This window comes from Pteropus medius, unplaced genomic scaffold (assembly GCF_902729225.1).
Source record: "Pteropus medius unplaced genomic scaffold, Ma_sr-lr_union100, whole genome shotgun sequence".
In the NCBI taxonomy this organism is placed as follows: Eukaryota; Metazoa; Chordata; class Mammalia; order Chiroptera; family Pteropodidae; genus Pteropus; species Pteropus medius.
Window position 1 is genome coordinate 20,638,698 of NW_024340696.1, and position 12,292 is coordinate 20,650,989.

General features: G+C 36.9%; 2 protein-coding genes across 2 annotated transcripts; one reads left to right on the top strand and one right to left on the bottom strand.

The window, feature by feature from the left end:
• The first annotated feature begins 1,114 nt into the window (after nucleotides 1–1,114).
• LOC120604426 (olfactory receptor 4C12) lies at nucleotides 1,115–2,173 on the top strand. Its single transcript, XM_039865122.1, has one exon. It carries the CDS (start codon nucleotides 1,143–1,145, stop codon nucleotides 2,070–2,072), a length of 930 nt encoding a protein of 309 aa, XP_039721056.1. The 5' UTR covers nucleotides 1,115–1,142; the 3' UTR covers nucleotides 2,073–2,173.
• A 3,561-nt stretch (nucleotides 2,174–5,734) lies between these two features.
• On the bottom strand, nucleotides 5,735–6,673 carry LOC120604418 (olfactory receptor 4A5-like). The gene has a single exon (XM_039865111.1). It carries the CDS (start codon nucleotides 6,671–6,673, stop codon nucleotides 5,735–5,737), a length of 939 nt encoding a protein of 312 aa, XP_039721045.1.
• Between the last annotated feature and the right edge of the window lie 5,619 nt (nucleotides 6,674–12,292).

Below are 12,292 nucleotides of genomic sequence, written 5' to 3' on the forward strand. Positions count from 1 at the left end.
TAACAGTAAATCTCTGCATGCTATTAAGAAAGGGGAAAAGTCAAGTTATAATGTTTGCATTTCAAAATGTTCAAACATGTAGAATATAAATAAGCGACAAAAGTTTCTCTGTTTGGAAGAAGTTTGTCTTCTTAGATCTTTGCCTTTGAATTGCAGGGCTCTTTTATTACGGTCAGGGCCTTCTTGCTAGATCAACGCTTTTCTTCATTTCTCATTCTTTCAAAAGAACTGGTATTAGCAGATTTGAGTGGTAATAGGTACACTATTGGTCTTGGGGTAGGACAGAAAAGGAACCGATTTGTGCTTGTGTCTGTCAGTTAACATAGGACATCAAAGACACGAATTCTGACATAAGTCCAAGCTGTTTCTGTATGGTATGGGGCAAAAGGAGGCAGGTGAAAATTGTGAAAGAGAAGAGCTTTAATAATATATTCTAATTACTTTAAGATATGCAAGAAACGGAAGTAATGAATCGAATTTTGGTTTTCTGTCTGATTTTGATCATGAAATCTGACCTTTGAAACAGACCTTCAGGAATTTATAAAAACATATTAGTAGTCAGTTGTTGGTTCCCCAGGGGCCACCTCCTCTAGAGAAGAGTTGGCAATTAGAAGTGCACTCAACTTTCTTCTCTATGGTTCTTGTGCCTGGAAGGACTCTGATGCAGTGGAGTATCCAGAAGGGAGATCGCTATCCTGGGACTCAGAACTCTAAGGCTAGCTTCTCAGTGAAGCATTTGTGGAATCATCTGGAAGAGGTTTCCTTTCCATGTACCTCGTTATGTACCTTACCCATGTGTAACAGGGACAATTCATCTTACCCTTCACTGTCTTTGTGTTTTAGAAATATATTAAGATATAGAGAATAAAGGAATCTGAGGTCCAGGAGAAAGTGAGAATTAGTAATGGCAAAACTTAGTTTTAAATATTATCTTGAAGTTTAATTGAATGATATGTGTATTCTTCGTCATGCAAATGGAAATAGACTGCATTAAACTTATCTGGTTGACTATATAGACTTGACTTATTAACTATCAGTATCAATATGTAAGTTCTTTTTCTTCCCATCTTTCCTTCCTTTTTATATTTTATTTTAAAGGTAAAGCATTCCTTTCTGGAGTTTTTATCACCCACACTGCATAGATGGAGCAGAAAAGGAATGTGACGGAATTCATTTTAGTAGGCCTTACACAGAACCCCAAAATGCAGAAAGTAGTGTTTGTGATATTTTTGGTCCTATACATGGTAACACTTTCAGGCAACCTGCTCATCGTGGTTACCATTACCACCAGCCAGGCTCTGAACTCCCCCATGTACTTCTTCCTGACTCACCTTTCCTTGATAGACACAATTTATTCTTCTTCTTCAGCTCCTAAACTGATTATGGACTCCCTTCATGAGAAGAAAATTATCTCCTTTAATGGATGTATGGCTCAAGTGTATGCAGAACACATTTTTGGTGCCACTGAGATCATCCTGCTGACAGTGATGGCATATGACCGCTACGTGGCCATCTGCAAACCTTTGCACTATACAGCCATCATGAGCCACAGGCTGTGCAGGCTTCTGCTGGGAGTGGCCTGGACTGGAGGATTTCTCCATGCAACCATTCAGATTCTCTTCACAGTCTGGCTTCCCTTCTGTGGCCCCAATGTCATAGATCATTTCATGTGTGACTTGTACCCTCTGTTGCAACTCGTGTGCATCGATACTCATACTCTTGGTTTCTTTGTTGCTGCCAACAGTGGGTTCATCTGCTTGTTAAACTTCCTCCTCTTGGTGGCCTCCTATGTGGTCATCTTGCACTCCCTAAGGACCTACAGCTTGGAGGGGAGAAGCAAAGCTCTCTCCACCTGTGTCTCACACATCACAGTGGTAGTCTTGTCCTTTGTGCCCTGCATGTTTGTGTATCTGCGCCCAGTAACCACGCTGCCCATCGATAAAGCTGTGGCTGTCTTTTATACTATGGTGGCCCCTCTATTAAATCCCTTAATCTACACCCTCAGAAATGCTGAAGTAAAAAATGCTATGAGTAAACTCTGGAGGAAGAAAGTGACATCTGGTAATGATTAAACAGAATCATTGAGCATCATAGGTAGAAGTAATAGAGGTAATCTAGTCCAAGCCTCTTGATCTACAGATGAAGACATCAGCTCTAACAAGGGGTTAGATTATTCTTGCAGATAGCCAGGTAAACACAGAGGTAAAGCTTGGACTAGAACCCAGACTTACTATCGCTCATCCCACATTCTTGCCATCATAATTTACTGCCTCCTAATAAATATTTATCTATTACCTAGAAATATGAAATATCTTTAGAAGCTACAAGATATGAATGTAGAACATTGGATTGGTATTAAAATAATTTTTTATTATGTAGCTTTGAGACTTTGCTTACTACTGGGATTCCAATCTTTTGGAGAAGGTGGAGTTGTTGTTCATTGGATGGTGAAGTTCGATCAGTTGCCTTGGGCCAGAACCAGTTCATAGTAGCTGAACAGTGACTAGCAAGCAGGAAAGGGACTGGCTAGCTGGAAGCTTCCCACTGGGGTGTTGGTGGGCTGAGGCTGGTGAACAAGGAGCAGTGTTCTGGACTGGCAAGCAGGGAACAACCCTCTAGGGTGCAGGTTGACCAAGGCTCTAGTCCTTCATTGACCACTGGTAGGTTCTGGTATAGTGGGGCTGTGAGCTGTTAGCAGCCAAAACACACAGCAGCGGGTGACATGGGTGCACTGGCCCAGTGAAGGAGACTGGAGTCGGACACAGCAGTGTGCACAAAACTCTGCATCCTCACTGGTACCACCAGAGGCTAGGTCTCCATCCTTTCACACCCAAATCATCACAGTAACCTCCTAACTGCTCTCCTGCTGTCAGTCTTGTCCCTTTCAGTCCATTCTCCATCTTGTAACTTGAGTTATCGTTCTAAAACTCAAATCTGACTATCACGTACTAGCTTAAAAAAACTTTCAATATTTTCCCTATGGCACTTAGCATCGAGCCTTAAGACGATTACGAAACCCTTCTCGATCTTCTCCATTCTTGTCTCTCCAGCCTTCTGTCTTGCCATTTACCCTTTTACAAGCTTGATGTCCAGCAGAGTGTCCCACACCCAGTGGGAGGTTCAATAAATAAATGTTTAATGAAAGGATGAATTAATAACCCCAGCTCTATTGAATTGATTAGGTTTCCTGCATATTCTTTCTCTCTCTTTTTAACCTCCTGGCCTTTGTTATGTATTTCATCTTCTAAGACATTCTCCTCCAACCTCGTGCCCATTCACTCTGCTAACCAAACTCCCTTTATCTGTTGGGTCCTGTTTTCGACGACTTTTTATGTAGAAATCTTTTCCTGGCCCCTGCAGGTATTTGTTGTGTGTCTGTCCAATGTGGAGTAATATTATTTCTTATAACACTGCGTTGTAATTTTCTGCTACCTCTTTGGAGACTTTCAGTGGATCCTAAGCTCTGCAAAGGCAGGAACTGGATCTCTTTTATTCATCACTGAAGCCCCAGCAACTGTCAACATGGCCGTTACTTTCCTTAGGCTCAGAAATATTTGTTGATTAACGAATGAAGGAGACAAGAAATGAAAGCAACGTATTTATCCTGAAATTGCTTTATGTGTAGATTGAGCCATATATCTTTAAAAACAGCTTTTAATAATGAAATAGTACCAAAAAGTAAACTGATTCAAGGGGAACTATAACATAAAGAGCTCACGTTTATATGATAATAAAATCTTATTGACAACAGGGAGAATATCATGGTAAACTATTTACTTAAATAGTGAGAATTGTAGTTATTTGCCAGGACATGGAAACAACCTAAGTGTCCTACGATAGATGATTGGCCAAAGAAGCTGTGGTATATATATATATATACACAATGGAATATTACTCAGCCATAAGAAGAGATGAAATACTGCCGTTTGTGACAACATGGATGGTCCTCGAGATATTCATACTAAGAAAAATAAGCCAGATAGAAAAAGTTGAAAATCACATATCACTTATATGTGGGTTATAGACCTAAACCCAATAAATAAATAGAACAAACAAACAGAGACTCATGGACATGGACTATAGACTAGTGGTTACCAGAGGGTAAAAGGCAAGGAAGGAGGGGAGAGAAAGATGGGGTGAAGGGGGTCAAATATGCGGTGACAGAAAGATATCTAACTATGGAAAGTGAACACACAGTGAAAATATAGACATTCTTTACTGTTAAAGTGTACAGCTGAAACTTATTGGATTTCGTTAACCAATGTCACCATAAGAAATAAAGAAAGAAATTTTAAAATATTAAAAATAAAAATAAAACACCAAACTCACAAAATAATTAATTAATTAATTGATTTAAAAAGATAAAACTATGTCCAACGTTGCATAATTTTAATGAAGGTAAGAAATATGACAACGGTGAAGGACATATTTTAAGGATATGTACATAAGTAGTTAAACCATTCGTAACTATGATTGACAACACATTCAGTGCTGTGACTACCTCTGGAAAGAGGCAGAAAAAGAGATTAGGGAAGTATAGCATACACAGGTAGTTTCCATGAGACTGATCATATGTTAGGTAACAGGCTACAGAATTTAGAAATAAACAACATATGTTTTGTATGCATGAAAAAATACATAAGATTTTTTTAAATATATAAAGTTCAAATCTTTATTAGTTAGAAAAGAAAACTCTTACAAAGCATAGATGATGTTCCATATTACAATGACAGCTATTGAATATTCTTCTTAGTTTATGATGTTCCAAGATGGGCTATAGACTGAGAAAAACCTGTTTTTTCAACATACATTTGAAAAAGAAAGATTTGTGATACCAAAACAAATCATTAATAAGTCTATAATTAAAAATATTACAGTGGAATTAAACTTGTAGAGATAATGTTTCTGTACAAAATACACATTTCCTTATCCATATCTTCAGTATCATGAAGACAAAATAAGAAGCTTTATCGACTCTTTGAAGAATGGCAAAAATGCACATAAAAACTACAGAGCTAAAGCACAAAAATATGTTTATGACTTGGATTAGTACAGTTTTCTATCTTTTAATCAAGAACTAGAATCTAATTTCATCATCAACCATCCCATATAAGTCACAGCAACCTGTGAATACATCCTACATCCAATATAACAAAACTGCTCAGTAATATGTCTTTACCAAAGACTATATCATCTCCCATTTAAATATCCTGACCCGCAAACTCATGGACTCTGACCTGAGAAACAGAAGTAATATGGCAGACAAAATGCATGATGCAGCTGCAGAAAGCTGCGGCGCAGCAAGAACAATGACCATTAAAATTTAAAACTACATTTTTAGCTCCAGAAAATTGTTGTAAATATTAACCAAATATCTTTCTCATTAATTTTCGTAAAAATAAATTTCAAAGTTACCTTATCACATTTGAAAAAAAAAATAATTCCTTCTTCTAAAGATCCATTTTAATGTAAACTGAGAAAAAAAGTTACAAATTGAATTGATTTTATTTTTTCATCTAATTAGACAAATACCGGTATCTTTTATTTATCCTCCAAAATATCTCTGTTAAATTGATTCTAATCTCAAAGGATATTTGATTCCACATTTTTGATGTCTTTGTATGAATCAAGAAAAGAACCCCTAGAGAATCTATTGAATTAATTAAATCATCCCTTGTTAGAATTCACTACCTGTTTGTTGCTTCGGAATTAGGAACAAATGTGTTTAGTATGGCTAACACATTTTTATTATAGCTACAGTTAACTTTTTACAAAAGAGTTCCCTCATAGCATTTTTCATCTCCAAATTTCTCAGGCTGTATATTAAAGGATTCAACATGGGAGTGATAACTGTATAAAACACAGTTATGAATTTATCAACGGGATAGTTGGAAACAGGTCTAACGTATATGAAAATACAGGGGACAAAAAAGAAGACAACCACCAAGATGTGAGAACTGCAGGTAGACAGGGCTTTGCGTCTCCCTTCCTGACTGTGACTTTTAAGGGAATTTAGGATGACTCCGTAAGAGATTAGTAAAAGAACAAAGGTGATGATACAGATTACACCACCATTAACAACCAGCATGAGGCCTAGAAAGTAGGTGTCAGTGCAAGCCAGTTCCAACAATGGGAACACATCACAGAAGAAGTGGTTGATGACATTCGGACCACAGAAGGGGAGGTTGTACACAACAAGAATTTGAAATACAGTGTGCATAAAACCTCCAACCCAGGCCCCTGCCAACAGCACAATGCACACTTGTCTATTCATGATAGTTAGATAATGCAGTGGCTTACAGATAGCCACATATCGATCATAGGCCATCACCACCAGTAGAAATACCTCAGTGCCACCAAATAAGTGGTCCAGAAACAAGTGTCCCATGCAAGCTGAGAAGGAAATTGTCTTTTTAACACTGAGTAAATCTACAGCCAATTTCAGTGAAAAAGCACTGGAATAAACCGCATCTATGAGTGACAGACAGGCAAGGAAGAGATACATGGGGGAGCCCAGGGAAGGGCTGGCAAGAATAGTCACCACAATGAGCAGGTTGCCTACCATTGTCACAAGGTAGACAAGTAAAAATATGACAAATAGTGCTTTTTGCCCCTCAGGATCCTGAGTGAGGCCCAGGAGGACAAATTCTGTCACATTGTTAACATGTCCCATTGACTCTTCTATAAGGGCTGGTTCATGGATGTGAGGTCAGGAGACGGGACCTGTAATGAAATCGTGAACATGACTATGAACACATCCATTATGCTCTGGATACAACTTCATCATTATATCTTCTACAGTGGTTTACACACAATAAACATTTAGTAAATATCTATGAATTCATTCTAAGAGCCCATTATACCTTCCCTTGACAATCAATTTCTCTTCAGATGATTTTGCTGGTGCTACAAGAGGTTCTATTTCAAAGTCTTAGTGGATCGTCCACAGAGAAGAGGAATCAAAGGCCCGACATAGTCACATGTTTCATAAAGCCTTCTTTAAACCATGTCAGTCCGTGGACAGAAGTCAGCAGTGATAAACCGGGAAAGGATTCCAGGACTTCAGAGACTCATTCTCTGCTGGTGGCAAAACAACTGTAAATACATTGGCATAGAGTAAGTCCTCTAACTTGGTAGCACTTGTGATGAGAACTTTTACAACATGATCTATGTCCCACCAAAAATAATGTCTCCTCTGGAATAACTCAATACAGTAGTGATCCACGATTAGAGGTTCAGTCCTCCATCTCTCAGAGGATGTTTAGTCTTCTTAGATGTCTCATTAAATTTCAAGAAAAAGTACTTTGAACTGTATCAAATAACTACAAAATTATTTAGCATATCATTCTAAAATCACTTGATCTGACTCTGTGACTGCCAGGGCTTTTTTCATTAACCGTCAACTTTATAAGAAGTTGTAATACAAGCTGAAAATCACATGATATAACTTATATGTTAGATATAAACATAAAAGTGACAAATGAACAGGACAAACAAACAGAGACTCATGGACATGGACAACGGAGTAGTGGTTACCAGAGGGTAGCAGGGAGCGGGAGGGAGAATTTTTTTATTTTTTTAAAAAAATTTAAATCATTTCTTCAATTAAAAAAAAAAATAAAGTGCAAAAAAAAAAAAGAATTCTGTCCATTTAATCTCTACCTAGCCCACAAATCTTAATGCACATACACTATTTAGATTATCAGCACATATTTTTTTAAATTAAACTGACTATGATGATCACCAACTATTACATTAGAAGCTGGTATTGTTTCTCAAAACCTTTGTGGTAACATAAATAATGAGGGAAGAGAACACCGACACAGAAAAGAGAGATAGAAGAAAATGGGACATGGTTTTATTTTTAATGCTTCTTAGGTTCTGAGAAAGATGAAAAACAGAGCTTCAAGAGCCAGATTCCAAAAGGCAGCATACTCAAAGGAAAAGCCCGAGCTTAATGGGTTTGAGCCATTTAAAAGGTCTCTCTTGATGGAAATTAAAGGCTTGAACTGGAAAACCTCAGAAAACTTTCCAGTCTAAGAATCTATGACACTTTTTGTGCAGCCCCATCTTATTCTATTCTGCTGACTTTTTTCATATTTTTATAATTAAAGAAAAATCCCATCACTCTGACTTCAACAATGCTAGCCAATGGCCCATCACTCTGACTTCAACAATGCTAGCCAATGGTAAATGGGATTTTATAATTACAGAGACAATATAATGACTACAAGGTACTCATTTAGCATCTACCTATAATACCCAAAACATCCTCCGGGGGAGAGTATAGCACAGGGATGAATAACAACAGACCCTGAAACTGCACTGCCTGTGTTGAAATCTCAACTTCGCCACTTCCTGTCTAGGTGACCTCGGGCAACAGAATAAACCTCTCTATGATTCAGTTTCATCATGTTTAGAATGGGGTACCAATAGTGCCTACCTCTTTGGTGGTTGTTTCATTACAAGTCAAGTGCCTGAACACTGCCTGCCACCCAGTAAAGGTACACTAAATGAAAACTGTTATCAATGTCCTTGAATGCTTCACTATGAACACTGCATCAGAATGAACCAGGTGGATCTTTTCCAACTTGATAAAGATTATAGACACAGTCCAGGATTAAAAGAACATTATACTTATAATCCATTAATCCCTCTATGGGCATGGTGTAAGATTGTATGACAGGAATTATCTATTTTACGATATATGCGATATAGCATTTTCTTTTGATGGAATATATTTTGACTAGCAGAATAGAAAAAAAAGAAATAGGATCCATGCACAGTAGGAAGACCTAAGTAGTGGAAAGTAAAAGGATAAACGAATCAAATGAAAAGGGAGAAATTATATTTAAGAAATGAATATCAACAAGTAATAAGAATATTAATGTTGTAATTAAGTGAGATTAGTATTCTTCAAAAAATCTTCAGAAAGACTTCCTTTAGTGAGGGAGTTCTGGAAGCCCAATCCCCTAAGATGTCCCAGGTATACTCAGGAGGCCCCTTGAGAAGCAACAACAAATATATACAAAATATACCTTGGTAAAGAAAATGCAAAATGAAAAAAATTGATTCCTCAGAGTCCCTATACCTGATGATAGGGATAAAGTTAAACAAAAGAAAAGAATTGCACAACTCCAGGTACAAACCCAAACTCTTTGCTTATTCACTGCTGAGGAAATTACAGGATTACTAAACCTCAAATGGAGAAGGTGAATCCAACCACACAGATTTGGCGGGGAGAGGGAGAGAGGACTATGCAGAAAAAGCTGAGCTTTCTCGTAGGAGCCAGCTGTGATGAACACTCTACAGGTCTCACTCACATCACTGCTCTAGTTTATTCAGGCATCTTTCATTGATGATGCTACAGACTGATAAAGGCACACCCACTGAAGCACATAAAGGTGTTAGGTAGTCTCTATCCAATTCTTTCTTTCTCATTTTTTACTTTTTTAGATACCATCTAGTACCCTTCTCTTATTAATCATCTGTGTTGGATTTCACCAGGGTAAATATTCTATTAGCCAGTTAAATTATTCAGAGGTAAAAACTAGGTAAATAAACTATTCTCAATCATTGAAGTCATCCATGATTCTGTACTATAAAAACTGAAAGATGTTCTTACTGGGCTTTCAGCTGAGAGCACTAAGTTAACACTTCTCTATTTGAAAAACATCATCTAACATACGTTTTTAATGAATGGCTTTTTAAAAAGACAAGTTAATATTCCATAGTAACAAAAATTCCCTCTATAGTACTTTAAAGTTACAGTTTCATGGCTTTCGATTAAGTGAGAGTAAGCAAGGTACTTCCCTGAGCACAGGTTTCTTTTTATGTACATGTATAAATAAAGGTTTCTGTGATAAATTTAAAATGTTTACACACATCAGCCTTCTAGAACAGAATTGGAAAATCCGATATCAGTCTTCCAGAATAGTAGCATTTACTCCTTTATATACCAACACACTTGATATGTACACAATTTTAAGTTCTCTAATTTAAGTTATAAAGTAAATATAAATATTAACATATCATGTAAAATGCAATAGACCAGGAGCCATGATTATGAAGCCATTAGTTTCTTTGTAATACATTACTCACTTCTCTTTGTTATTTGGCAAAATGAATAATAACACCTGTCAAGCTATAATACTAAAACCAAATATATTTTGTATAAACTGGTTAACTTCTGTGTTTTTCCAGCTTAATTTTCTCAATTCAGACTTTCTCCTATGAGAATATATGTTTAAGACCTTAGGTATATTTAAATATACAGTGTGAATTTTCAATGAGCATTTGTTGGTTATTTTAAGAACTCTTCTCAGTTCTTTCCATTAGTATTTGTGCTTCTTTCACTGAGAGTATCTGTAGATACAATAAATGTGTGTGACCACAGAACACAATAATGGATAGACCTACAGATAATTTCATGTAGCCACACTTTCCATGTAGAGTGTTCATCGCAGCTGCCTCCCACAGACGCCCCATCACCTCAGCCTTTCAGATCCAATGCGGTATCCAATGCAGATGTCTACACTATAAATACACTTAAATAAAAGAAATATTTACTATACAAAAATAGTAGAACATTCTCACCTGCTTGGAATATTTTTTCAGAGAAACAAAGCTGTTATGTTCACATAAAAACTGGACTCATTAGTGGAAATCAACTTGGCTACATAAAAACTGGACTCATTAGTGGAAATCAACTTGGCCAAGTCTATTATTCGCCAACACAAAAACCTCCAAAAATTTAAAATACTGAAATTAGTTATTTGAAGGAGCCTCTACTCAGTCCACTATTTGGGGGAATCCAAGAAGTACTTTACTTTGAGGATTTAGGATAGCATTCACGTCTCTGGCCGGTAACTTCTCTCTGTACCTAACGACACAAATGCTGGGATTTATCTTCCTGAAGAAGCCAATGACTGAGCCTTCTCACAGGTAATAGTAGAACTCGTTAGCCTTTCAGTCATTCAAACAGCTCATCCCAAAGGACACCTATTTCCTAATTAAAAGAATGCCCTACTTCTTTCTAACTTCATCCCAGAAAATTGGAATCTTCCACAAGTTTCTACAAGCAATGAGAGACATCAATGCAAAGGGAACTCTAACAAGAAAACATCTAGAGGACCAGATGTCAGTTAAGATGGACTCCAAACTAGGCAGAAATTTGAGTTTTCAGAAATCTCTCAGGTATTTCTATCTCTGAAATACTTATTCCATTCAAATGTGCAGACACAGTCTCTGGCTTTTTATGTCATTTTTGTTTCAAATGAGAGAGAATGTAAGGTCATTATAGAGAAGTTTATTTGAATATTTGGAACTAATTCAAAAGAAGTAACCTCTTCTGGACAGTTTTCTCCCATAGAACAATCCCTAGAGAAAAAAAAGATTTGGCTCTGGCCAAGGGGTAGCAGACAGCCAAATTCATGAAAAACCTAAAATTTAAAAACAAAAATAATAAAATCAATACAGATTTGTAAGCTTCAAATAAAGAAATCTTTAGATAACAATAACATTTAACCTAAATGAAGGGAGACCCAGTCTCAGGATCCCTGACTCAACCATATTCCTAGAAAAGGAGGTCCTTCTCTGGCTCCTAGTCTCTGCTCTGGAGGCCCTGAGATTCAGAAGCAGAGAGACTTGGGACTGAGGAAGATACTGAAGCTGATGTTTCAGTTCTTAAAAAGACCAGTAATCACAGTTGTATAGTTTGAAGTCATGGATTTAAGTCAACTGAAACCATAAGGATTTTCAGTCAAATAATGCAGTTCCTTATTTTTTTATACAGTGACATTGGTTAATGAAAACCAGTAAGTTTCAAGGGTATACAATTCAACAGTAAATCATATATATATTGCTTTGTGTGTTTACCATCCACAGTTATATTTGTCACCAAATATTTGGCCCCTTTAACCCCATCTGCATCCCCCCTCTCCTATCCCCTCTGATAACCACTAGTCTATTGTCCATGCCTATGAATCTCTGTTTGAAATGTTTGTTTGTTGCTTTTAGATTTATATCCCATATATAAGTGATATCATGTAGTTTTCAACTTTTTCTCTCTTATTTTGCTTAGCATGATTATCTCAAGAATCATCCATTATAGCAAATGGCAGTATTTCATTTCTTCTTATACCTGAATAATATTCCATTATATATACATACCACAGCTTCTTTAGCCAATCATCTCTTGTAGGACACTTCAATTGTTTCCATGTCCAGACCAGCATGAATAATGCTGCTACGATCATCGTATCATTCAATTGTTTCCATGTCTGGACCAGCA

Coding starts and splice junctions, on each gene's coding strand:
- LOC120604418 (XM_039865111.1), bottom strand. CDS start 6,673: ATGGGACATGTTAACAATGTGACAGAATTTGTCCTCCTGGGCCTCACT.
- LOC120604426 (XM_039865122.1), top strand. CDS start 1,143: ATGGAGCAGAAAAGGAATGTGACGGAATTCATTTTAGTAGGCCTTACA.